Source organism: Equus caballus, chromosome 10 (assembly GCF_041296265.1).
Source record: "Equus caballus isolate H_3958 breed thoroughbred chromosome 10, TB-T2T, whole genome shotgun sequence".
NCBI lineage: Eukaryota > Metazoa > Chordata > Mammalia > Perissodactyla > Equidae > Equus > Equus caballus.
Window position 1 is genome coordinate 18,882,986 of NC_091693.1, and position 26,519 is coordinate 18,909,504.

Consider the following 26,519-nt stretch of genomic DNA (forward strand, 5'->3'; position numbering starts at 1 on the left):
GTGCCTGGTGTAACTAGCACATACAACACTGCTCACTATGTGCCAGGTACTACTCTAAGAACTACTCTATGAGGTATCTACTATTATTAGGCCTGTTTTACAAATAAAGAAACTGAGGCACAGAGAGGTTATGAGTAACTTGCCCAAAATCACAGCTAATGAGTAAAGCAGCTTGGACTTGAATCCAGCCACTGTGTCTCTAGAGTCTGCTATACTGTTACCCAGCCTCCAGGTCTCCTGGGTACCCACCCAGGCACTGAATTGCCCATCCCTCCCCCACTCAGAGAGCCCAGAAGACCAACCACCCTCCCTACCCCTAGCTCTGGCCCCAGGAGATACCCAGACATCCCATCTCCAGTTCTCTTCCCTTTCAGGGACCCAAGATATCAGCCCACCAGCTCTCCATGCCACATCAGGACCCCAGATACTTGGTCCCCTGTCTCTCACTTTTCACCAGCACCCAATTCTTCCAAGAGACCCAGGCACATAGTATTCACCCCCCCCCCCAATTCAGTATCCCAAGATTAAATCATCATCATCATCATCATAGTTAAGATTAACTCCTCAGTATTGCACTTCTGTTTAAAACCCTCCAATGGCTTCCCACCACACTTAGAATAAAAACCAGACTCCTCCTCTAGGCTTCAAGGGCTGGCTTTGATTTCCCTTCCTCCTCCTCCCTCTAGATCCCTGTGTTCTAGCCACACTGGCCCTTCTGTCTGCTCCCCAAACAACCTGAGCTTGTTCTCAGAGGCCTTCACGCTTCCTGTTCCCCCCAGCATTCAAATGACTCCTGTCTTCAGGTCTTCAAGTCTCGGTTCACATGTCACCTCCTCAGAGAGGCCTCGCCTGATGGCCCTGTTTAACGTCGCCTCCTGTCGTTACCTCCGTCTCTGTATTTTATTTCCTTCAAAGCACTTACCACTCTCTGAAATTTACCTTCTTCAGTGATATGTTTTCTCTTTACTGTCTGTCTCTCTTAAACGAGAAGGTAGACTGCACAACAACAGAAGGGCTAACATCTGTTTTCTTCATTATTAATTCCTGGTTCAAAATAGACATTCAATAAATATTTGATGAAGAAAGGGATGAATGTGTTAGGTGTGTTCGTGTACTGGTATTACCTTATTCATTCAGAGTAAGTATCAGAATTATTATTATCAGCATTAGGATTTTGTCAGTATTATTAGCATTATTGTACCCACCTCACAGATTAGGAAACTAAGGTTCAGAGAAGTGGAATAACCCCCTGGCAGGAAACGGTAGCACTGGGATTCTTAACCTCCACTTCCTGCCACCTTCCAGAGTTTCACCGTTCGCCATTCCCATCCCCGGACCCCCACCATGGTGCCAACTCCACCAGCCCCCTACCCACTCCACACCGCAGGAATCTGGCCTCCTCTCCACACTCCCATCCCTGTGAGTATCCAGTCCGAAGCCCCAGCAAGGAAAGCAGACATCTGATCCCAGGACAAGACTCAGAACAGAGAGGACTGAGAACCCAGCCCTCTCACTCCGTGATGCTTGCCCCACCCCAGGGCCCCTGCTCCACGCGGCGTGCTCCAAGGACTTCTCATCTCAACCTTGGGAGGGAGCCCCAGAGGATGCCTGTCTAGGGGCAATGGGTGGGGGCCGGGAGAATGAGGAACCCGAGTGCCTGGGCCCTCCCTCTGGCTGCAGACCTCAGCTGGGTGCGGTCAGAGTGGGTATAAAAGGGTCAGTATATATTGAGAGGAGCAGAGAAGGAGAAACCAGAAGAGTAAGAAGAGAGAGAGCAGGAGGTATAGGCAGTGAGGACAAGAGGCAGAAGGAGAGAGAGAGAAGAAAAGAGAAAGAGAAGGGGTTCCGGGATTGCAGGGGAGAAGGAGGGAGAGAGCCGGAGGGGAGAGCGAGCGAGGGAGGGAGGAAGGCAGCGAGGGAGGCGGGGGCCTCGAGAGGGTGAAAGGAGCGAGGAGAAGGGCGGGGCACGGAGGCCCGAGTGAGGGACGAGACTCCAACTCTGACTTTTCCGCCGCTCGGTAAGTTTCCAGTCCGTTATTCGGGCTGGGATTTCTTTATCTACTTGGCACTGCAGGAGTTTGGAAAGGTCCCCCCCAGGCAGGGAGAGACCCTCCTGCTCTCAGGCCCCATGGAAATTCTTGTAATTTAAGAAGTGATCTCTTAGCACTTGGGGTGGGGATTTGGAAAGGGGTGGGGCCCGGCAAGGTTTTGGGGTTCCCAGCAGAACCCTCCGCCCGAAAACTTCCTGCCGTTTTTCCCCATGGCTCTTCACTCTCCTCTGAGGACGCTGAGATCACGGCTTTGCATGAGAACACCCCCAAGTCTGGGGAACCCCCGGTCCCCCCTCCCCTCTTTCTAGACACTGAAAGGTCGTGGGAGGTTGGCTCCTCCTTCTCAGGCCACTCTCCTTTCAACACGGAGCTTGTCCGTTTTCCTCACAAGGTGTCCAGCAGGCACCAGTCTGGCAGCAGGATTTGGTGGGGACCTCGTGGGCACAGCCAGAGGCTGGGGTTTCCCTGGTACTTGGAGGCAAGGGTGGGATGAGTCACCGGATGACTCACCCGGTCCCCCTTCCTCTCCACCCTCCCCAGAAGAGGAGTGGGGTGAGTCAAGGATGCCTGTCTCTGGGGGCAGCCCCCAGCTTCTGATGAATCTGGAGGGGTGTCAACTTGAAGTTTCATATCGTGGCCCCATGTGCCCATGGGACAGGGCTCCGAGAAGATGGGGACCACGTCACCAGTCCTACTCACTCCTGGACCCAAGAGTCCATGCCTGGCTCTCTCCAGCCCCTGGGGAATTCGGGAGTCCAGGACTCCAGCCCCTCCTCGCTCAGACCGGGAGTCTGGACTCAGCCTCCTTCTCCATCAGCATTCAGGCATCTCCTCCGCCCCTGTGCCAACCTCTTGAAACGACCATCTCCTGACGTCCCCCATACCAGGCTTCCACCGCAGCCATGTCGCTTCTCCTGCTGGTGGTCTCTGCCCTTCACATCCTCATTCTCATCCTGCTTTTCGTGGCCACTTTGGACAAGGTAAGTCTTCTGGAGCCGCGGAGCAGCGGGGCCTCTGGCTGCCCCGCAGAGTCCCGCCACACCCCTCCTCTCCTCTGGCCCCGCCCCTTTTCCCTAGCATCTACCCTTTTGAGCTCAGCCTCTGATGCCTCCACCCTGCCCTTTCCCCTGACTCCCGCTTCGGGCTAAATCCGTGTTTTCCCCCAGCTCAGCTCCTCCCCAGCAGCTCGCCCTTTCCCTAATCCTTCCCTCAGTCTCCCTGACCCCGCCCACTTTCCTTCCCTACTCCTGCCCTTGTTTCTCTGTCCATCCCAGTCCTGGTGGACCCTCCCTGGGAAGGAGTCCCTGAATCTCTGGCACGACTGCACGTGGAACAATGACAACAAAACCTGGGCCTGCAGTAACGTCAGCGAGAATGGTGAGGGGTGAGGGGCGCCGGAGACTGGTCTGCAAAGGGGAGGGGTAACCCCGTCTTCTCCCAGGATTGAGGATTGGGAAGTCCCCGAGGTTTGAATGGGTGGGTCTGGGTCCCAATGCTGAGTGAGTGGAGCTGATGTAAGACCCACCCACCTATCTGGATGGTAGGGGGCAAGATGCTCGTGTTCTAAAGAGGATGGGCCAAGAGACCCCCTCCTTTATGATTCAGAAGGAGTGGAGGCCACATGCTATAGGTTTGAGGAATGGGGAGAAAGCTCCCAAGATTCTAAGACTATAGACTTATGTTTCCAAAGTCCTCAGGAGATGGGACTGGTGTTCTGAATGGATGGCTGGGACCAATTTGCCCAAGTTCCAAGGAAGTGGGGGGTGCAACCACATTAAGGTTCTAAAGAGGTGGGGCTGAGTCCTTCCAAGGTTCTACAGGAGTGGGGCCAGATGCATCTGAGTTCTAAAGGGGCGGAGCTGCATCCATGGAAATTTCTAAGCGAAAGAAGGTGAAAGATTAAATGCTTTTCCCCTAAGAGCAAGGCAAGAATTTCTCTTCTCTCCACTTCTATTCAGCATTGTACTGGAGGTAGCCAATGCAACAAGGCAAGAAAAAGAAATAAAAGGCATAAAGACGGGAAAGGAAGAAGTAAAAATGTCTCTACTTCCGGTGGATATATTTATGTAGAAAATCCTAAAGAATCTGCAAAGCAGCTTCTAGAACTGATAAGGGAATTTAGCAAACTTATGGGACTCAAGGTCAATATAAGTGAGACTCCTGAGGATCTAAGGTTGTATGGCTCTAGATGGGAGAAGGGTTTGTGGGGTTGGGGAGGCAAATAATGAGCAAGCAGGTGAAGGTGGAACTCTGGACCTCTGTCTCCTTATTGCAGGCTGGCTGAAGGCGGTGCAGGTCCTCATGGTGCTTTCCCTCATTCTCTGCTGTCTGTCCTTCATCCTGTTCATGTTCCAACTCTACACCATGCGGCGAGGAGGCCTCTTCTACGCCACTGGCCTCTGCCAGCTGTGCACCAGTGAGCACTGTCCCCTGAGAACTGAAGGGAAGGGAGGGGGCCTGTCAGGATGCTGGGGGCCCTGAGAAGGGACATCTGGCACCTGAGGTGCCTCCGTGGGCTACCGTTCTGCCCCAGGGACTTACAAGAGTTGTAGTTTTCAGTGACTCAGCGGTGGTTTGCAGTGTGTGTCTCTGAGTCATGGGAGAGCTGGCACATAGGGCCTCAAGGAATCAGGGCCAGGGAAAGTGGTGTGGGCAAATAATTTAGATCCCAGGGATGGGGGTGGGGGGCTGCAGATAGGTGGCTAAATAATACCCCAAGAGAGAATTCTGAGTCATAATCTGCTGTTCCAGGTGGACCTCCTGTGTATCAGACACTTCCGAGAGCTTAATGTACTTTTCGATTCTTTGACTTCAGGTGCAAAGGGCTAAGTTAATCATAGTCATCAGTTTGGGGGACATTATCTTCCTAAGATCCCTGCAAAGCTCCTCTCTTGTTTTATTAGTTCACTATTGGGGTGTTTGGCTTTTAGAAAGGCACTCAAAAATATTCTTTGAATGGATGGATGGGTGAGTAGATATTATTGTCCCATTTGATGGATGAGTAAATGGGACCCAGAGAAATGAACTGCATTAATTACCCAAGACCAGTCTGCAGGAGCCTGGTGGCTTGGCGCTGGGGGAGCGAACCACAACTCCCAGCAGGCAGCGGTGCTGCCCACGCGCCCTCCGGCGGCTTCTTCACCCGGTGGGTGGTTGGGAAATGCGGTCTTCTTGCGGGTATTGCGTGACACGTGGTTCCCGTCTCCCCGCAGGCGTGGCGGTGTTTACTGGGGCGCTGATCTACGCCATTCACGCGAAGGAGATCTTGGCCGAGCGCCCGCCGGGGGGCAGCTTTGGTTACTGCTTCGCCCTGGCCTGGGTGGCCTTCCCCCTTGCCCTGGCCAGTGGCATCATCTACATCCACCTGCGGAAGCGGGAGTGAGGGACGCGCGTCTCCTGGCCGCCCCAGCCCGTTCTGGGCCCCTCCGCCTCACCCCGAAGCCCCCGCCCCCGCGCATCCTCCAGAAAATAAAACCGTTTAACCGTCTGTTCTGCCTTTGCCTCCTTCCTTCCTCCTCCAGGGACCCGGGCTGCCCAGCCTGGTCTCTCCTGAAAGGGGACAGCCCCCTCCACCAGCAGCTCCAGGTCCCCAGGCCCTTCTAAGCCGAGGCACAGGAGCCCGGGGTCCCAGCCGCCTTTCCCTTAAACAGACCCGAGGCCCTGGGCTCTCCCGTCTCCAAACTCAGGATTCCCCCTAAGACTACACCTTCAGGCGATTCTGGAAAAGAACCAGGAATCTGGGTTTCCAGTTCCTTCTTTCCTTGCACCAGGCAGGATGTGGTGGTGTTCTAGACAGCTGGTCTCTTCTCACTCTGACCCTTCCTCTGGGAAGACAGTTTTTCATTTCCGCCTTGAAACCCAGTCTCCTTCCCTCACTAGAATTCAACCCCCATCTCTCCCCGACCCCAATGCTGCTTCTAGCCCACATGACACCTTAGTAAAAATTAGATGGCACCCCGCCTCCTCCTCCAGGCTTACCCAAGTCAAGACACATGTGGAAACAATTTGCACAACTGCACACGGCCGTCCTGGCTCCCTTGTTCTGAAGATCCAGTCTCTTTGGAAACCAGGCCCTCTCCTCGGGAATCAAGTCCTCTTGAAGATCCTCCTCCGGGACCCACAGCCAGTCTATTTCACCGACTAAGAACCCAGTCTCTCTCTAGGACGACAGCTTTCTCTGCCTGGAACATCCTCAAATGTAGAGGCTCTTCTTTCTGGGATTCTGATGCCTGCCTTCTCGCCAACCCCTGCAGCTACCCACTCATCCAGATTTATTAAACATGATTTATTCCTTTAGGAGGGAGGAAATTGATAGACCAATAAATATTGCACAGGCCACCGGTGGAGGGAACATGCAGACCGAGGTAGTTTCTGTAGAAAGGGTGAGGGACCTGGCAGGGAAGGCACCTGCGGTTGTTGGGGACTGGGTGGGAGTGAGTCTTGGGGTGAGGATGGTGTCTGGGTCCTCCTAGCCCTCAGCCTGGACAAGCTGATGAGCAGGTGACCAGATGGCCTGCCTTATAAGTGGTGGCCATTGATAGAAAGGGCAGGTTTCCTTTAGAAAGTCTGATTGGTTGCTTCTCTGCAGAGACAACCGGCTGCCCAAGGTTGCGGGTGCCCAGCAGCTGTCGTTGGCGGTTTGCCAGAGAGAGGGGCTAACCGGCTCTCATTGGCTGTGGGCTGGGGCTCCGCCTTGGTGAACACGATGGGCAGATCGCCCGGAGCCGGCTAAAAAGACAATGATATAGAGGCTCCAGAGGGCACGGTTTAACAACTGCGCTGGTGGTTTGCAGCGCTGAACAGCTGTGATTGGCTGACACTCCCTTTTCAGCCAAACCACATTTCGATGTTTAGGGCGGGGGTGGGACTAAGAGATGGAATAGAAGCAGAGCCAAAAAGCTTTGATGGCTGTTCGACAGAAGAGGGGTGCTAGCGAATGTAGGCTGCCCTGACGGGCGGCTTTGAAGAATACAGTGTAGCGGAAGCGATTGCCTGCGAGGACTTAACTGGAAATTGGGAAGTGGCAAGGCATGATGGACAGCTCGCCGTGGAGGAGGCGGGGCTTCGTTCCTAACCAGGTGGCTGGGCGGGGCTGGGCAGAGAGGTTTCCGTCAGGGGTTGGCACTGCTGGGTGCGGCCTGGGGGGACTCAGAAGTGACTGCAGCCAAGGGGTCTAGTTTGGGGAAACCCGGGGGCGGGTACATCCCGCTGATGGGGGTCAGGGCTTTCAGGTGGGCCAGGGCCCGAGTTCCGTTGAAGGCCACGTCGCAGCCTGACTGGGCCAGGAGCCAGTTCTCCACCTCGGACTGGAGCCACTGGGAGGTCTCTGCAGGGGGAGAGGCAGGGGTAGTGAGTAGGTCAAAGCGGGTACCGGGAAGGTCTGGGTTTGGGAGAAGCATTGGTAGACTTGAGGCTTGGAGGGAAGTGAGACAAGGCCTAAGAGGTTGGCTCCAGGGCTGTCATCTAGGGACAAGCCAAGGACTCTTGTTCAGGGAAGGGTGGAGGCTGCTGTTAGGAAGGGACTATCTGGGGCTTACACAGGGAAGGGACAAAGGTCTCTTGTAGGAAGTGTTTTGGGTTCACGGATAGGAAGGAGCGCGCGGGGGGGTGGGGGCATGCCACAACATGAGTCTGATCCAAGACCCCTATCGAGGTTGAGGTTGAGGTTAGGTTATGGAGGTCCCCCCGGGGAAGGATCATGTCCACCCAGATGGAAAGCTGAGTTCAGGAGTCCCGTCTGCTGAAGGCCGAGATCACCTGGGAAATCGGTCAGGCTCACTAGTGGGAGCTAGGAGTGGGGATGCGGGCAGCGTGGGGAGGGTGTCTCACTGGGGCAGGGCCACTTGGGACTGAGAGGAATCTAGACCCTGTAGGGACAGGATGGAGTCTGTTCCAGGTGGGGCCAAGTCAGAGCCCGGTGGCGATGGGATGGAGTGGGTTCACGGGTGGGAGGGGCCTCGCGGGGCGAGGACTCCAGGGGCGGGGCTACCAAGGGGCGGAGGGCGGAGCCTCGATGGGGCAGTACAGGGGATGGGGCGGGGCTTAGCGGGGCGGGGCCTCTCTGGGCGAGGCTGCAAAGGGGCGGGGGGCGGAGCCTCGAGGGGCTGCAAACGGACAAGGGCGGGGACTCTAGGGGAGGAGCCTCGAAGGACTGCGAGGCGACGGGGGCGGGGCCTAGCGGGGCGGGGCTGCAAAGGGGCGGGGACTCAAGGCGCGGGGCGGGGCCAACTGGGGCCAGGTCCCAGGGCCGCGTCCTACCTTCGGGCGGGCGGCGTGCGCCCTGGGGCCGCCGGGCCAGGAAGCTGTGCGCCAGCAGCGCCTCCTTGGCGTGCTCGTCCTGCGCGCGCAGGGCCAGGGCGCTGAGCAGCTCCGAGTTGTTGGACGTGCTGCGGTAGTACAGCATGTGCGCCAGCTCCAGCGCCTGCGCACTGCGCCGCTGCCCGAACATCTGCAGGCGGGACAGCGGCCCGCGCGGGCTCAGCTCAGCGAGCCGGGAGGGGCGGGGCCGTGCTCGCACCCCCACGCCTCCACCCATCCACACACCCATCAGCCCCTCGCGCTGGTCCGCTCCTTCCCGCGGACTCGGGGCCCTCCCCAGACCTCTGCGGTTCAGGTCCCCGGGACTGGGGCCCGGGTATTTGCATTTTTTAACACACACGCGCTCGCCCCGGTGACTCCGAGGCCGCCAACTGTTTTTTGCAGCCGCTGCACTGGTTTGCTCATCTGAGCCACCTATTAATGGATTTGTTCAAGGATTTCCAGACGCTGCAAGTGCTTGCTTCGGAACTGTTTGTTAGAATGATTTTTTTAAGTCCTTATCTTTTAGACACATACTAAAGTATTTAGAGATGATGTCTAGGATATGCTTCAGAAGAATCCAGTGGTGGGAGAGCGGGGGTCTTCGGGTGAAACCTGATGGACTATTGCTAATTGTTGACGCTGGATGCTGGCTACATGGGAGCTCATCACACTATATTCTATTTTTGCATGTTTCAATTTTTCCATAATTTAAAAAAAAGTTTAAACAGACAACAAATATTCATAGAGCTGCTCTGAGGGGAGAAGAAGGGGGAGGGACAGGCCCGGGCCCCAGCTGTCTATTAGCTGCCCCTCTCCCCACCCTTGGTGTCCAACTCTGCCCCCTACCAGCTGTGAGCCCTCGGGTACGACCTAAGTCCTCAGGTAACACTGTCTGTAAATGGAGATAGGTAACAGGAAGGGCTCAGGAAGTCACGGTTAATAAAACACTTGGCACAGGGCCTGCCCCATAACAAGCATTTAAACGTTAGCTACTATTGAATATTTGTCCACACCCCGTGCCGGCTGCCGCCTTTTAAATATAAGGATCTTCTGCCCCTAGAGGGTCGCCCATCCTACACCGAGGCCTAAGGTAGAATGCCTCTGAAGTCAACACACCCCTGAAATCGCTGAAATGGCCTGCACAGGACGGATGACACGGCTGTGTGCAGACTGTGCTCTCATCTTACAAGCCCAGCACAGTCGGATATGTCCCTGTGTTGGAACGAATCGCCATTTCTTCGGTTGAAAGCAAGATGCAGGAATTGCGTGCATCAGGGCCTAGCTGGTATGAAAAACACATTGGTTTTTGTGTCTGTTTCTGCCAAGCTTGTGGAGGTGAATTCTCATAGGTTGGATGAGCGGGTCACACTATTCCATGGCACACAGATGAAACCAGGCCTCCCTGGAGAGGGCTCACCACCTGCCACCTGGCTGTCCCCTTCAACACTCGCCGCAGTCCACAGAGTTCAGGGTCTCCCCTCACCCGACCCCCCAGTCCCTGCTTCCTCATCCCCTAAGGTCCATGTCCCAGGCAACTCCACCATCTACCTGGTCACAGGCCAGACCCCTGGCACCATCGTCACCTCCTCCTCATCAGCCTTTCCGTCCCCAGCCCTGTCCTCCTGCCCAGACTCTCTCCCCGCCGTCCTCTCCTCTCCAACCAGCCTAGTGCATTGCCCCGGCCTCAGTTTCCCCACTCCGGTCTGTCCCTTCCTAGAGCTGACCCCGCCCCTCCCCTGCTTACAGCCCTCCCATGGCTCCCCAGTGCCCTCAGAGAGTCCAGGCTCCTTAGCCCAGCACCTGAGGATTTTTCCTGCTCCCCTCCTGCTCCTGCCCTCTGAATGCAGCCCATGTTGGACGAGCCAGTTTGCCCTGAACATCACCCGAGCACACCCTGCTCTCCTACGCCTCTGGGCTTCGGAACAAGACAAGCCACCCCTGGTCTGTTCTTGGAAAACACTGACTGCCTCATCTTCAAGGTTCAGGATGGACATCGCCGCCCACGGATGAGCAGCTGCGTCCTCGGGCTCCTGCAGTGCCCACTGTGACTTCTGTCAGGTACACCTCTCCCTCCAGGGCATCTCTGGGGTGCCAGCTTCCTAACAACTCTTCCCAGGCCGCCCACGGGCCTGCCCTGTGCTGGGCTGAGGGAGCCCACAGCAGCACCAGCCCAGCCCGAGAAGTCTGGGAAGGCTTTCCGCAGCCTCTGTGCTGAGGGTAAGGGGTGAGCAGGGTTGGCCAGCCCAGTAAGGGGGAAAGGACATTTCAGCCAAGGGAACAGCATATGCAAAGGGAGAGGAGGGCAGGGAAGCAGAGCAGGCGAGCAGGAGGAGGCGCTAAAGCGGAAGCATAGAATTCTGTCAGATGAGGCTGGAGAAACAGGATCTCGGACGCCAGGCTGCGAGCAAGAGAGGAGCAGAGCCAGCTCTGGGGTTCTCGGGGATAGGCTGGAGGAGACCAAATGGGAGGCTGGGGAGAGGGTCTGAGCTGGGGCTGGGACAGAAGGGCGGAGACAGGCCCAGAGATTCAGGGAGCAGGGAGGAGGGGCTGGAAACTGACAGACTGGGGGGCAGGGCAAGGGACACTTCTGGGGGTCTGGCCAGTGACTGGGGGGACACCAGGGGCCATCCAGAGATGGAGAAGCTGGAGGAGGAGCGGGTGAGAGGGAGACGCCATGCTCTGCCTGGCCCAGCCGGCCACTCCAGGCTGAGCGCGGAGCACTCAGGCTGATGGTGGAGAGCTGCTTGTGGGACCCACAGAAGTGCAGGAGCTCTCCAGGGAGGAAGAAAGAGGCACATGCACCCTGCAGCGAAATCGGCCTCCCAGGGCCGGATCTGGGCGCCCATCCTGAGCTGGGAACTCAGGAGGAGACGGCAGCTTCGGGGAAGATGGATGCTGAGCTCAGTGGGGGCGCAGTGCATGTGGGAAGGGCACCTCCGGGGAGCAGGTGGGGACAGGGGTTTGGAGACTGGGAGAGGGGCCTGCAGTGGAGACAGAGATCGTAGAGTGACTGACGCACAGGAGGGAACAAGTGTGCATGGGGAACAGGGGGCAGCTGGAGGGAGGCTGGGGAGGGCCCACAGTGAAGGGCTGGATGCTCAGCCAGGGCATGGGAAACCATTTATAGATGCACTAAATTCATTAGTGAACTGGGTGGTTGTTTTTGGTGGGTTTTTTTTTGGTGAGGAAGATTGGCCCTGAGCGCACATCTGTTGCCAACGTTCCTCTTTTTTTTTTTTTCTTCCCAAAGCCCCAGTACGTAGTGTTATATCCTGGTTGTAGGTCATTCTAGTTCTTCTGTGTGGGACGCCACCACACCATGGCTTGATGAGTGGTGTGTAGGTCCACACCCAGGATCCAAACCAGTGAACCCTGGGCCTCCGAAGCGGAGCATTCGAACTTAACCACTGCACCATCAGGCCAGCCCATGAACTGGGTTTTAAACAACTCTTTCAGAGCCCAAGAGGCTCTACAGCCCCCCTGGGGCCACTGAGAGGTGGGACAGATGGTCCACCCCGGGCTGGGAGTCTGCGTGTCCTCCTCAGACCAGCTCAACACCCCTCACCAGCCTCCCGGCCCTGGGTCTTGCCCCTTCTCTCTCCTCTGCAGTAGCCGCACTCCCTCTGTGCCAGTAACTCCTCCATGGCTCCTGCTGCCCTGACGGTAAAGCCCAGGGCCCCTATCTTGGCATTCAAGGCCCTTGCCTCCCTCTGGGCCTCACTTCTCTGCCCTGCACCCTGGACCCCAGCCCCGTGAGATGCCCCAAGCCATGCGTGCCCAGCCCCTTCTCCAGCAGGCTCAGTCCTCCCCTTTCAAAGCTTTCTCAAATCCCGCCTGACCCCTGGTCCCAGGCAGGAATTGCGACCCGCCTCCGCGGGGGAGCACAGCCTGGCGAGTATCCAAGGAATATATTACCAGTCTTCCTAAGAGCCCGTTGGGACAGCTGAGAACAGCTTGAAAACCAGTGAACCAGCGTGTGAATGATCGAGTACGAGGGACGCCTCATGCCAGTGTACCCTCCTGGGGCCAGTGCGGACCCTGGGGAGAGTCAGTGAAAGGCAGCCCCTCCAGCGGCCTCGGCCTCGAGCTAGCACACGCAACTCCTCCAACAAAGCACAGGTTGGGTGCCAGTCCCCACCCACCCCCCGGGCCACAAATCCTTGGATGGTGAACAACCTTCGTAACAGTATGAGACAGCCCTGCACTCACAGGCAGAATCAGGAAGGGAGCTTGTTAAAAATAGTTGCCTGGGCCCCAGTCCCAGAGTTTCCAATTCAGTCCATTCGGGCTGGAGCTCAGGAGGCTGCATTTCTCAAACAGCTCCCCTGGTGATAAGGACAGCCGGCCAGGATGGGGAAGCCCAGACTCAGGGAACAACAGCCCCATTCGTTATAATAATAATAACGGTAATGGCTAACACTCATATAGTACCTTCTGTATATGTCAGGCTCTGCCCTCAGCACCGAAGGTGTATTAACTCATTTAATGCCCACAGAAACCGTATGAGTTAGGTCCTAAATCCGGATGTGGGAGCTGAGGCACAGAGAGGTTAAGTGGCTCGCTCAAGGTCACACAGCTAGAAGACAGGCAGCTAGACTCAAACCCAGGCAGCCTGGTTCTACAACACACATCCTTCACTGCATCACTAAAGTGCCTCTCAAAGCAGGCGCTGGGCGCCTGGCCCTGAACACTCAGGGAAGACCTACCGCAGGCCAGGCACTGCGCCCGGCGCTTTCCACAGATTCCCTTGTTTGAGTCCCCACAACCCTGTCAGGCGGGTCTCACGATTATCCCCATTTTCCAGATGAGAAAACTGAAGCTACGGAGACATCAAGAAACCTGCCCAAGGTTGGGTTGAGTAAATAAGTAGAGAAGGAAGGAAGGAAGGGGGGAGGGAGGGAGGGAGGAAGGGAGGAAGGAAGGAAGGAAGGAAGGAGGGAGGGAAGGAAGGAGGGAAGGAGGGAGGGAGGGAGGAAGGAAGGAAGGAAGGAAAGAGGGAGGGAAGGAGGGAGGGAGGGAGGGAGGGAGGGAGAAAAGGTAGGAATGACAAAGGAAAGGAAAGGAGAGAGGAAACGCAGCACAGCATGAAGCAGGAGCAATGAATAAAGGGCGCCCGACCTCCTGGCTGCACACCAGGCAGCAGGGCCGGGGACGGGGCTGGCCCGCTCACCTTGGAGGCCCGCAGGCCCATGAAGGCGGCAAAGAAGAGCAGCAGCAGCGACGTGGCCACCTTGAGGTCTGAGAGCACGACCATGCACACGTTGACGAAGAAGACCACGCCTGAGACGAAAAGCGTGAGGTTGAGCAGGGCGCGCTGCAGCGCGGGCGTGCGCACCTTCAGCTCCGGCAGCAGCTGCTCCAGGCCCTCCAATGGCGTGTCCTTGAAGCTCTTCAGCACCAAGTGCCCCCCCTTCGTTCGGGCTGCTAGCACCACCCGCTTAAAGTATCTCCTGATGGACAGAGACAGAGGGGTGAGGCTGGTCAGGACCGCCCCAGGGAGCCCCCTTCAACCCCAGGACACTCTCTATGGCTCTGCGGTCACAGGATCATTTTAAAAGCTGCCTAACCATGATGGGAGGAAAGTCAGAGATAAGCTAAGTGTCCAACAAGAGAGGATCAGATAAATAATGGAATCCCCTACTGTTGGACACAGAAGTTGCTTCTGATTTTTACGAACTTGATAAATGAGAGCTAAATAAAATTCTTCTGTTCCGTTAATTTTCAAATGCAAATTCTACATATATTTTAGAGTGTTGGCTGGGTGTCAGGGAGTGCTATTAATCTCTCAAGAGACAAGAAAATGAGTCAGTCACTGCTTTTGTGGCACTTATAGGCCAGCATAAGAGACAGATGACTAAACACATAGTCTGCAGGTATAAATATGTCCTTGGAATAGACTCCTGGAAGTGAAATTCCTGGTTTAACGGATAGGAAAGGTTTTTTGTCTTAGGTTTTGGCTTTGTTTTGTTTTTTGGATTCAGGACCATATTTGAGTAATTTGGGTAATTTACAGGCTCCCTGGTCTGGCTGTGAGAAGACCTGGCTCTCTTGCCCCTACTCTATATTTGAATGGTTTGTTAAAAATATGATGTCCACCAGAATCCTGGCTGCGCCACTTTTCCAGAATGTGGCCTTCCCTCTCTGAGCCTCAGTTTTCCTCATTTGGAAAATGGGGGAGAAGTGTCCCTACCCTTTCTCTTCCCCTAGGAATTGGAGTCTGTACTTGCCCTTGGGAAGAAAAGGCAGCATTTGGATGATTCACGTGTCCCCCTTTCTCGATGTCCCACCCGGAGCCCGACACCCAAACCCAGACACTGACCTGTCGGTCCCCTCTCGACTCTAACCTTGCTCCCTCTCGCTGCAGCTGGGGAACAAGGGCCGCCTCACCTCTCTGCAGGGGGCGACTTGGTGAAGAAGCCACGCTCGGAGCCCACGCTGGACTTACGGGGCATCTGCCCGACTCGTTGGCCCAGGGCCCAGAACTGCATGTAGAGATACTGATCCAAATTTATTGTCACCTGCCAAGGGGGACAAAGGAAGCAGAGCAGCTGAGCATGGGCTGGGGTGTGAGCTCAGGATACTGGAATTAGATGCCCCTCCCCCCACTGAATCACACCCCCTTCCCAGGCTTATCATCCCCCAGAGTCTAGGCAGGGCAGCCATGTATGGTTGTTCATGTTGTATACTGCATCTAAGATGGCACCATTCACATCATCGTCATCCTTATTACCATATCTCCTAGAAGCTAAGATGCCACTGGTTTCAACATACTCCATTATTCTTTTTTAATTGAATAAATTTGATGGGTAACACTGTGTGAGTTTAAGGTGTGCAACCCGTTACTTTGATACATTTGTATGTTGTAATATGGTTACCAATTGGATACTCCATTATTTTATGAAGCAACTAAAAGGGAAAATATATTGCCAGTTGCTAAATTGCTATGTCACACCACCACTTATAAGTAAAATCCCAAATTCAAAGACAATACAATATGACTTTAGGAAAAAGTACTTCTTAAAAGTCACTAAAATGTGGAACTTTAGTATTTTTATTATAATTTTGTTGACTCTAAGGATGACTGTTTTGTATTATTTACTATGACGATTTTCTGGCAGATGGCGATAAAGTCTCTAGTCCTGAGATCTGTCTGTTATGATACTTTTCCAACAGATGGCAGTGAGGTGACCTGGGGAAGACGCGCCTTTTTCTAATTCACAAGGGCACCACACGGGCTCGTGCCCTGTGTGCAGGACTACAACTCCCAGCAGCCTTTGCTTCCCAAAGGCTCCCTGCCCAACCCCAAGGGCTCCTGGGAGTTTTGGTTCCCTCTGCAAGACAGGCACCTGGACCTCATCCTGAGGGTGGTGGACCACCAGAGCGTAGGCCAGGGTGTCCTCTGAAAGCTGGGAGAAGTTGGCCTGGGCCAGCAGGGGCTCCAGAGCCCGAAGCACCTCCTGCTCGTTGGACAGACGCTGGGAGTCTGTAAGGGAAGGCTGGTCCAGGGTCTCCCGGTCGGGGTTGATGGGGTCATACAAGGCCTGAGGGGAGAGCCAGAGAGAGGAAAATGAGCCAGGGCACAGCATGAGGGATTGTGGGTACACTTAAGGACATTCCTGGGCCCATCCTCTAAATGATGGGGTCCCCCAGGGCTGGATACTGGGCCCTCTTCCCTTTTGTCTCTTCAAGCTCGCCCTAAGTCATCTCGCCATTCCCACACCTTTAAACACCATGCCGTGCATCTCTGTATCTCCGTGCAACCCACATCTCCAGCTCGGACCTCTCCTCCAAGTTCCAGACCTGCTATCCAGTTCCAGGGCACGAGCACCCGTCTTCCCTGCTCCCATGGCAACAGGGGTGGAGACAGACACACGGCTGCCCAGAGAGACTACATTTCCCAGCCTCCTTTGAGGCTCAGTGTGGCCAGGAGACTAAGGTTCACCCAGAGGATGTGAGCGGAAGTGATGGGTACACCTTCCCCTCACTTCTTGCTCCCCTGAACTTCCACCCTTTTCCTTCTTCTGTCGGGTTCAACGCTGTTTTGCCCACGACCCAGTTTTGACCACACAGAGATGACGACAATGTTGGAAGGGATGGCAGAGCAACAAGATGGAAGGAACCTGGGTCCCAGCAAAATCTCATGCGGGACAGAGCCGCCTGCCCACCCTGGCCCACAGGACTGTTAAGTGGGAGAGAAATAATCCTCCGCCTCCTTTAAACCATCGTGTTGTGGGGTCTGCTTGTTACAGCAGCTAAGCCTTTATACTAACTAATACAAACCCTCTACTTGACATTTCTTTTCGGATGTCACAGTCACCTCAAATCCAACATGCCAAGCCCATAGATCACATCCTCCCATCCCCAACTTCCAACAAAACCACCAGTCTGGATTTCCTCTCCCAAACCTATTCGCCCCAGCCAGCCCTGGCCTCTCCCCTGAGCATCAGACTCACATTCAGTTATCTCTTTGACCTCTCCAGTTCGAGGTCTAATGGCATCTCATGTCTAACGTGGCCCAAGGAGAGTGCTTCATTTCTTCTTCCCCCACCTCATCATCTCCTTTCAGGAGACGGCACCACCATCCATTCAGATGCTCTGATCAGAAACCTTGGAGGCATCCTGATTCCTTTCTCACCATCGCCCCCACGTTCACTGGCTAAACCTCTGAATTGCTCTTGAGTCCGTCTTCCTCTCCGTCTCCACTGCTCCCCTCTCGTCCCAGTCACCTTCGCTGCTCCCGAAACAAGTGCATTGGGCTTCCGTTCTCCGCTTTCACTCTCGCCACTTCAGTAAACCACTCTCCACGCACTGTCACAAAGAGCTTCTTTAGATTATAAACGGATTCCACACCCTATCCTCCCCACAGCTCCCCACCACAGGTGGGATAAATACCAGAATTGTCCCACCACCTTCAAGGTCCCTCACACACTGGACTCTGCCTTGCCCACCTCATCTTATGCACCCACCACTCCTCCCAACCAAACTGTTCAATGAATGAATGAATGAATGAATGAAAGAGTGAGCTTCCAGGTGCCTAACCTATTCAGTTTCAGGATGACATACGACTTGTCCCGGACTATACACCAAGCGTCAGAGGGCAATCACCCCTCCATAACACAAGCCCATACACCAGACCCTCTGTGCCTCTCAAGAGAGGGAGCCTTAAGGAGCAGCTCGTCTAGGCCAGAAGCGATTTTGAATTCGTGGAAGGAAAGAGGGGATGGTACTTCAAGTGGGAGGAATGGCCTGGGCAAAGGTTTGGAGGTGGGAAGGCCCAGGGCCTCAGCAACAGCTGAATAAGGAGAAGTTGAGGCAGGAGAGTCCAGCCGAGCAAATCCTCTTCTGAATCAACTCTCAGGCTGGCGCGTGGTGGCCGAGGACAGGACTTGAGCCAAAGCTAGGGCCCGTGCCCGAGTCCTCCGGCCCAGGCTGGCGGAGCAGGTCCCGCAGCCCACGTTCTCTGACTTGCAGAGTGACCTTGAGAGATTCCACTCCGGGCACTGAGCTGCAGTTAGCGAGTGAGCCGGAGGAGAGAAATCCGCATTCACAGAACGTCCACCACGAGCCAGATTCTCTTCTGGGAACTCATATCCACCCAGGGCTTCAGGCCAGGAACCTGCCTGTCGCAGGCGACCCCTGCTGCTCCCGCCATTCTCACCATGAATCCGGCTAATTCCACCTCCAAAACAGATCCCCACTCCGCCCAGCTCTCCCCTCCCCACCAGCACGGCCCCGTCCCCACTGCCATCGCCTCCTCCTGCCTGGAAGAGTCTGACAGCCCTCTAAATAGTCTCCCCAAATCCCCTCACTCCGCCCCTCCCCCCCCCCGCCAATCTGTTCTCTACAGAGCAGCCAAGATTTTGTCAAACAACAATCAACAGTAATAAATGATAATAGCGCACATTTATATAACGCTGACCACGTGTCAGGCACTGTTTGAAGCATGTTATACACACATTCTCACAATGTGAGTATTGTTATCCTCATTTACAGGTGTGGAAACCGAGGCACAGAGAGGTTAAGTAACTGCCCAAGGTCACACAGCCAAGAAGGGGTATATCAGGAATCACACATCTATAACCATGTCAATCTCCTGATAAAATCCTTCCAAGCCTCCTCCTGCCCTCAGGAAGCAGGACCATGGTCTGTAATATGCCCTTCAAGGCATCCCATGGCCTGACACCGCAATCCCCCTCAGTCGCTCTACACCAGCCACCCTGGCTTTAGTTCCTCCAGGCACAGGGACTTTGCACACGCTGTTGGGAAACTGTCCCTGCCCCACTCACTGCCTCTTTCCCTTTCTACTACTGAAGTTCCATTCTTCTATCATATTCCAGCTCCTTTATCACTCTTAAAGAGCCTTCCTCCACTCCCCAGGCTGAGCAGGGCTGCCCTGTGCGGTTGGGCATGGTGTGCATTGCACAAAGGTGCCAGATCTAAGAAGCCCCATTGTCGATGCAGTCGACCTATATATTTATCATCACAGTCACCTCATCAGAGGGAAATAAAGGATATAGAGCAGCACCGTCCAAGAGAACTTCCTGCAATGACAGAAACACCCAGATCGGCACCATCCAAGAGGTTGCCACTGGTCACAGGTGGCTACTGAGCCTTTGAAATGTGGTGAATGAGACTGAGGACTAGAATTTCAAAATTCTTATTTAATTTTAATTATTTTACATTTAAACAGCCACATGTGGATAGTGACTACCATATGAGACAGCACCTGGCTAGGAAAAGGGGTGTCCTTGTCTAATTTGCACACAGACGCCAATACAGAGACCCAGGTTGCCTTCTCAGCTGCTTGCACGGACCACGTCCCTTGAGCTCACAATATGAACTTGTCCATTCACTGGGGAGAGGGTCTGACTCCCAACTGTTCCCACCACACGAGGTCAGCAACCTGAGGCCGGGGCGCAGGCCTGGGTTTGCTCCTCAGTGAAGCCCCAGCACGGGGCCCTGAGCCCTGCATAACATCTGCTGAAAGAATGGAAAGTGCCCCTGGGTCCTCACGGTGACCATTGCTGCCATTTTCTATCCCCGAGCCTTCCCTTGGGACCTCAAATCTCATCTGCCTACTGAGGACTCCCAGACTTCTGCCTCCAGTCGGGACATCTTTCCTGAGCTCACGGAGGAGCTCACGCAGCCAAGAGCCTACTCAGCGCTTCCACGTGGATGTCCGACAGGCCTCTGGATGCCTCCATACCGGCATCCGACCAGCATCCTCTCCAACCCCCTACATCCCAAACTAGGGTCCTGAAAGTCACCCCCAGACCTGCTCCTCCCACCATCCTCCCCAGCTCAGAAGAGGCCAGGCCCATTCTTCCATGACCCTCAAGCCTGCGGTCATGCTGGGCTCCCTTCGTTCTCACACATTCAGCCTATCAGCAAATCCTGGTGGCACCCCATTCAAAATATTCCCAGAATCTGATCACTTCTCACCCCACCTCCAGCCGGGTCTCAGCACTGGTCTCCCTGCTCGCACCCTCCATGCCCACTTCCCTGTCTGTTCCCCCTACTATGCCACCAGAGGGTGCCTGTTGTTACCTAAGTCCGCTCACCTCCCTCCTCTGCTCAGAGTCCTCCCGCAGGCAGCTCCCAGCTCCCTCAGAGTCAAAGAAAAGTCCTCACTGTGTCCCACAAGGCCCTGCAGGATCTGGCTCTGGTCCCCCCTCTGCCCTCATCTCCAGCCCCCTACCATTGGCCCGGGCTCTACTGGCATCCTTGCTATTCCTCCTACAAACCATGCAGACTCCTGCCTCAGGGCCTTTGCACTTACTGTTCCCGCAGATCTCTGCATGACTCATTCTCACCTCCTTAGGTTTCTGCTCAAATGTCAGTGAGGCCTTCCCCGGCCACCCTACCTGAAATTGCAAAACACCCCTGCTTTCTTTTTCTCCTCAATTAGGGTTACCAGATTTACCCAAAAATCAATCAAATAAAACAGGACACCAAGTTAAATTTGATTTTCAGATCAGCAAGTAACTTTTCAGTTTAAGTTTGTCCCATGCAATATTTGAGGACTGTGTTGCATGGGACATAATAACACTGAAAAAAAAAAAAAGGAAGACTCATGGTTTATCTGAAATTCAAATTTAACTTGGTGTAGAGGGTTGAAGAGTGTCCCCTAAAAATTCACGTCCCCTTGGAACCTCAGAAGATGACCTCATTTGGAAATAAGGCCTTTGCAGGTGTGATTAAGGCAAGGATGGAGATGAGATCATCCTGGATTAGGGGGGCCCTAAATCCAATGCGAATGTCCTTAGAAGAGATAGAAAAGGACAGAGAGAGAAAGGCGACGTGAAGATAGAGACAGAGTTTAGAGTGATGCAGCCACAAGCCAAGGAATGCCCAGGATTGCCACCAAAAGCTAGAAGTCTCCAGATGCAACCAACCCTGCCAACAACTTGATTTGGGGCTTCTGGCCTCCTGACCTCGGAGAATAGATTCCTGTTGTTTGAAGCCACCCGGGTTATGGGAACAGGTTAGGGCAACAGTAGGACCTGCTCAAACAGGGTGGCCTGCACTTTCTCTGGCAGCCCTGTCCCGAGCACCCAGCACCTCTGAACAGAGTTGACTTCTTTACTTTGCGGAGGCTCTGTCGCCCTCACTAGGACGTGACCCCACAAGGCAGAGACACACTTCTGCCAGGCTTGCTGCTGTGTCTCAGGACCTGGAACAATTTGGGGGACACGGTAGGTGCCCCATAAAGATCTTCTGAGCAAATTCAGGGAATGAATGAATGAAGGAGGGAGAGGAGGAGCAGGGAGAGGTCCCTGCCTGGCTGGTGAACAGCAAAGCTGGTGTTTGAACTTATTCTAGTTCCTTTCCTGCCCCAGGCCACTTCCCCAAGGGACTTAGGTCATCAGCTAAGGGTGACCCAGGGTGTGTCACCCACCTCTGGCACTTCCATCCTGCCCTGCGCAGCACCTCAGTTTACGAACTCCTGCCTCGGTGGGAGTATGCATCTTCACCAAATATTCTTTCTACGTTTCTATATATTTAAATGTTTATATAATAAAATATTTTTTAAATAACTTAAAAAAAAACAAACCCTGGGGGCCGGCCCAGTGGCCAAGTGATTAGGTTCACGCACTCTGCTTTAGTGGCCTGGGGTTCACTGGTTTGGATCCTGGGTGTAGACCTACACACCGCTCATCAAGCCATGCTGTGGCAGCATCCCACACAGAGGAACTAGAATGACCTACAACTAGGATACACAACTATGTGCTGAGGCTTCGGGGAGAAAAAAAAAGAGGAGGATTGGCGACAGATGTTAGCTCAGGGCCAATCTTCCTCACCAAAAAAAAAAGAAAAGAAAAAACACCTGCCTCCCAAGGTGACAGGTGCCCCGGGGAAGAGCTTGGAGGTAGGCCGACAGGGGCTCAAATCCTGACTCTGTCACTTGAGAACTGTGTGATCAGGGGCACATCCCAGGCCCTCTCGGAGCCTCAGTTTCTGCCTCTGCAAATGGGGCTGACAGCAGCTGTAGGAGGGCAGTGGCAGTGTGCAGGATGGGGTTAACTCAGCGGGCCTGGGTTGTCCAAACCCTGCACATTTCAAAGGACTGGCCCTTGACTAGCTGCTGGGTGGGAACCTCCAAACCCTTTGCATGTCCTGCCTGATAAGAGTGACTTGGTTTCACTGGGGCCTTAGGCCACACCGGCTAGTCTATGCAAACAATGTGATCGATGGCAGGGCCTCGGGGCACGTGGTATCAACTTGACCTCTGGAGGGGCTGGAGACTGAGTAAGTAAGGTCAGCCACACAGCAGTCAGCCAGGCCTCCATGACCAATCCCAATAAAAACCCTGGACACCGAGCCTCCATGAGCTTCCCTGGTGGGCAACACTCTGTGCATCTCACCCCCCATCATTGGTGGGAGAATTAAGTGCTGTTCGTGCAACTCCCCTGGGAGAGACAACTGGAAGCTCTCGCTTGGTCTCTCCTGAGCCCTGCCCCGTCATCTCTTTCCTTTGCTGATTTTGTTTGCTACCCTTTTGCTGTAATAAACTATTACTGTGAGCATCACAGCTTGTCTGAGCTCTGTGAGTCCCTCCAGAAAATCAGTGAATCTGAGAGTGGTCTTGGGGACGGACCTCCAAGACAGGCAGGACCCTGGGAGGAGAGAGAGAAGATGCTGCGAATTTGGCTTCCCGAGACCACTCTCTCCTGGGCTTGCACTTCTCTCTCGGCTGCTCCTTGCCTGTCCCCCTCATTGGTTCCCGCTCCCCTTCCTGATCCCTCGAGGCTGGCACACCCCTGGGCTCAGCTAAGCCTCCTGCTGGCCCCACTTAGTATCATCTACATCCTCCCAGGGTTGCTGCTCAGCACAGGCCCCTCCCTTGACCTCCAGACCCCACTGTCGAGTCCCTCTCTCTACCCGGCTGTCTGAGAGGCAGCTCAAATTCCTAAGTCCCAAATTGAGCTCTTGATGATCCCCGCAGATCTGTCTTCCATCCTCGCCCTGTCTCCCGCATCTCAGTAAATGGCAGCTCCATCCTTGCAGGGAGGCAGGCCAGAACTGCTGGAGGTACCACCTGACTCCTCTCTTTGCCTTATGGTCCCTCCCTCACAGCCGAATGCGTTCCAACCATTACCAGCGTCTGACCACTTTTCACCACTCTCGTGGCTATTACTCTTGTTGGAGCTGCCATTATCTCTCACCCGGACAAATATAATAGACTCTTTAATAAATCTCTCTGCCTCTGACAGTGTGTTCCCTCCACGGCAGCCAGAAAGATCCTGTTAACACCTAAATCAGCTCATGTCTCTCTCTGCTCAGAGCCCCCGTGGCTCCCAGCTCACTCGGTGTAGAAGCAAAGTCCTCAGCTCGGCTCACAAGGCCGGGCACAATTTGCCCCCATTCCCTCTCCACCCTCATCTCCTGCCCTCTCTCCCTGGCTCACTCCCCTCCTCCAGCCACAGTGGTCCATGTTTCTCCAACACCCTCACCTCAGGGCCTTTGCACTTGCTTTTCCTTCTGCCCAGAATGTCCAGACATCCAGTGGGCTCGCTCCCTCTTTTCACTCAAGTCTTAGCTCATCTGCCACCTCCTCAGGGAAGCCTTCCCTGACCACCCTGTCTAAAATAGGCCCCCATCTCATCCCTCTCTATCTGGTTTCAATCGCTGCTTCATTGTTAGTCATAGCACTTACCGCTCCTGAGTATCATATTTTATCATTGTTTATTTATTGTCTCCCCAACGGGAATGTCAGCTCCAGGAGGGCGTGGCTTCATCTGTCCTGTTCACAGCTGCATCCCCAGTGCTCAGCACGGGGCCAGGCTCCCAGGAGGTGCTCAGAGAATTTTTGCTGAGTGAACGGATGAGCCAACCAGCCCCATCCTCATCCTCACCTGCAGCCGGGCCAGGACGTGGTGGTAGTGGAACAAGGTGCAGAAGTCCACGTGGGCCGAGAACTCCTCCAAAGCCGCCTTCTCCGCGGGGCTGGAGTGGAATTCCTGTTCCCTCGGGAAGCAAAACTTCTCTTTAGGCCTCTTGCCCCATCCTCACAGGGAGGAATTCCTTCCCTGGCAGCCCACACAGACAATCAGAGCTCTGGGTTCTTTACAATTTTATTTTGTTCAGAGAAAAGAGGGTTTGGCCAATTTGACTGACCAGGAAATTGACGTAGCCCGGCATAGGGAAAAGCAGATGGCTAAAGGAGCTAGAGGTTCAGGTTCGTGCTTCGACACTTTCACATCCACACACTGCTCACTGTGTGGCAGGCACTGTCTGCTGGCATGCGGTCATCCTCCAGAGGGTGCAAGGTGGGTGAAGGAATTATAATCCCCATTTTTCAGAGAAGGAAACCAAGCCTCGGGGGAGACACTCGCTGAGGGCCACAGCGTCTGTATAAAGAGAAGCTGAGCCTCCAATCCAGGTCTGTCTGACCGTAGAGCACATGCATTTAGCCACTTGGTGACCTGGCTGACTCGTTGACATGGCTTCTTCCACTAATCCTTATAGCTAGTCAATAGCACCTATCAAGCCAATATTATAACCACTATGTCTTTCTCCAAAAAATGAGATATGAGTAAAAATTACATCCTTCACCTCTCTAAGCCTGTTTCCTGATCAGCAACAGAGGATCACACCGTCTTTCTTAGAGAGCACTGGTGAGAATTTGATGCAATATGTGTCCATATATATACATGTGTGTTTATGTATGTGTGTGCACACTTATGTGTGTGTATAGTCGAACACAGCACTTAGTACATACAGCAGGTGTTCAATAAATAGTTAAGTGAATGAATGATAATCTCAATAATGACATGTATGATGATAATAGTGGGATAAGAGCTTAAGCTTTGGAGCGGACGACTATGGTGAGTTGAATGAAATGCCTAACCCACAAAATGCAAGGAGCATTCACTCTTAGAGTCGAGCAGTGCCTTCTGCCTCACCCTAGTCCCCGCCCCGCTCTGGAGTCTGACCACTTCCCTTCAAATCTGGGCCAGGGGTCGGCTCCGTGGTTAAGTTCGCACGCTCCGATGCAGCGGCCCAGGGTTGGGATCCTGGGCGCGGACATGGCACTGCTCATCAGGCCATGTTGAGGCGGCGTCCCACATCCCACAACTAGAAGGACCTGCAACTAAGATATACAACTATGTACTGGGGGAATTGGGGAGATAAAGCAGGAAAAAAAATTAAAGAAAAGATTGGCAACCGTTGTTAGCTCAGGTGCCAATCTTAAAAAAAAAAAAAAAAGAGTAAATCTGGGCCAGTGCGTCGTAGCCTTGGGTAAGCCACTTTCTTCTGCTTCAGTTACCTCGTTTGTAAAATGGGGATGATAGTGGTATCTCTCTTACTGGGTTATTAGGATGATTCAGTAATACACGGAAAATGCTTAGCACAGTGCCATATAGTAAGAGCTCACACAGTGTGATAATAATCATGATTATAGCTTCGGAGGTGTAATAATTATTATTAGGTAGTAGTAATAGTGATGGGGATGATCATTACACCCATTTTGCAGAGGTAAAAAAACATGCCCCAGTGAATGCTTGTTCAAGCCCCAGAACAAGCTAGAGTCGGGAACTGCTGCTGTATCTGCATCTCAAACGTCTTCTGCATGAATTCCGACTCACTGGGCGCCCCACCTGGGATTGGGGAAAGGGAGAACCGGAACTACAACTCCCAGGAGGCACCAGGGCAGCCCTGCATAGCATGTAGCGCTGTGCCGCCGCGAGACCTGCCGGGAGTCGTAGTCCCCAGGCGCTTGGACCCGGGACGGGCGGTACCTGTATCAGGAGGCGGAGCAGCTGCTCCTTGGAGAACGGGATGAACCGCTCGCGGTACTGCTGGGCCCAGGCGCGGGGCTCCGTGGGGTTCCACATCTTGCGGTACTCCCCCATCTTGACGGCCAGCGACGACGCGGCCCGGGGGGACCCGAGGAGCGCGGGTGACAGGGGCCATACTCGGAACCTGGATCCCCAGACCCCCCGGGTCACATGCAGCATGGCCAGACCCTTTCCTGGGAGCCTAAACAAGGGAAATGGGCTGGGTCAAAGGTCATCCGGAGGACAATCGCCCTCTCCTCCTCCATGTCCCAACCTCCAGGGGCCGTCCCCACCCCAGGCAAGGCGCAGAGTCCATTCGCCTGCCTCGTAGCCCTCTTGCCCGTCCCCTCCCACACCGCTCAGTTGGCTGGGGTCCCAGGCAGGGGTCAAAGGTCTTAGGTCCTGGGCGTTTTGCGGGCCCAGAGACCCCTGTAGTGGTACAACTGGTTTCTGCGGGGTCAAGGCGGCGAGGCGGATCTTAGGAGCATAGGAGATGCTCGGAAAGGCTACATAGGGGGTGCAGGGCCGCCCTCCCCCGGCCATGCAATCCTCTGCCGTGTCCCTCACCTTAGCCAACGCTCGACTGTCATTGAGCCTCCTGCGCATGTGCAGGAAGGTGTTCTGGGCTCCCGAGGTTCGGCTTCAGGCAGCAGTAAGACGCATGCGCAAAGCCTGGATCATTGAGCGCCCGCCATTCTTTCGTCTAATGCCCGGTCTCGATTGCGCATGCGCAATCTGTCTGCCTGGCTCCACTACAGTCCTGTTTGGGCTCGGCGCACGCGCCGCAGGAGTGTCTCCTTGTTCGCGTGCTTCAAAGGGAAGGGGGCGGGGCGGGGGCGAGACTCTCGAGAGAGCTGGGGCGGGGCAGGGCTCTCGCGCGCAGCTC

At 54.6% G+C, this 26,519-nt stretch overlaps 3 protein-coding genes and 2 long non-coding RNA genes across 6 annotated transcripts in view; 2 read left to right on the plus strand and 3 right to left on the minus strand.

Moving 5' to 3' along the window:
* LOC138916036 (basic proline-rich protein-like) overlaps nucleotides 1-2,955 on the minus strand; it is a 4,719-nt gene extending 1,764 nt beyond the window's left edge. Inside the window, exon 1 of the mRNA XM_070225613.1 lies at nucleotides 2,936-2,955. Coding sequence (XP_070081714.1) covers nucleotides 2,936-2,955 — 20 coding nt within the window. The remainder of the gene's footprint in view (nucleotides 1-2,935) is intronic.
* On the plus strand, nucleotides 1,481-5,538 carry EMP3 (epithelial membrane protein 3). Of its 2 annotated transcripts, none has more exons than XM_001488495.7 (5): nucleotides 1,481-2,018; nucleotides 2,939-3,031; nucleotides 3,326-3,428; nucleotides 4,327-4,467; nucleotides 5,264-5,538. In XM_001488495.7, exons 2-5 carry the CDS (start codon nucleotides 2,954-2,956, stop codon nucleotides 5,431-5,433), a joined length of 492 nt encoding a protein of 163 aa, XP_001488545.1. In that variant the 5' UTR covers nucleotides 1,481-2,018; nucleotides 2,939-2,953; the 3' UTR covers nucleotides 5,434-5,538. The 2 variants fall into 2 exon arrangements, with proteins under 2 accessions (XP_001488545.1, XP_005596422.1); XM_005596365.4 differs by having other exon boundaries at nucleotides 1,508-2,018; nucleotides 2,869-3,031.
* LOC138915749 (uncharacterized) lies at nucleotides 4,077-5,415 on the minus strand. The gene is made up of 2 exons (XR_011421944.1): nucleotides 5,090-5,415; nucleotides 4,077-4,488 (listed from the first exon to the last, which is right to left on the minus strand). It is a non-coding gene; the product is annotated as an uncharacterized lncRNA (long non-coding RNA).
* Nucleotides 5,539-6,321: 783 nt separating the features above from the next.
* TMEM143 (transmembrane protein 143) lies at nucleotides 6,322-26,458 on the minus strand. The gene is made up of 8 exons (XM_005596366.4): nucleotides 26,201-26,458; nucleotides 25,595-25,835; nucleotides 23,708-23,812; nucleotides 15,698-15,892; nucleotides 14,739-14,869; nucleotides 13,522-13,801; nucleotides 8,310-8,499; nucleotides 6,322-7,377 (listed from the first exon to the last, which is right to left on the minus strand). The coding sequence occupies exons 1-8, from the start codon at nucleotides 26,221-26,223 to the stop codon at nucleotides 7,163-7,165; spliced, it is 1,380 nt and encodes a 459-aa protein (XP_005596423.1). The 5' UTR covers nucleotides 26,224-26,458; the 3' UTR covers nucleotides 6,322-7,162.
* On the plus strand, nucleotides 6,988-11,505 carry LOC111775231 (uncharacterized). Its single transcript, XR_002810735.2, has 3 exons — nucleotides 6,988-7,129; nucleotides 9,412-9,636; nucleotides 10,199-11,505. It is a non-coding gene; the product is annotated as an uncharacterized lncRNA (long non-coding RNA).
* Nucleotides 26,459-26,519: the final 61 nt, after the last annotated feature.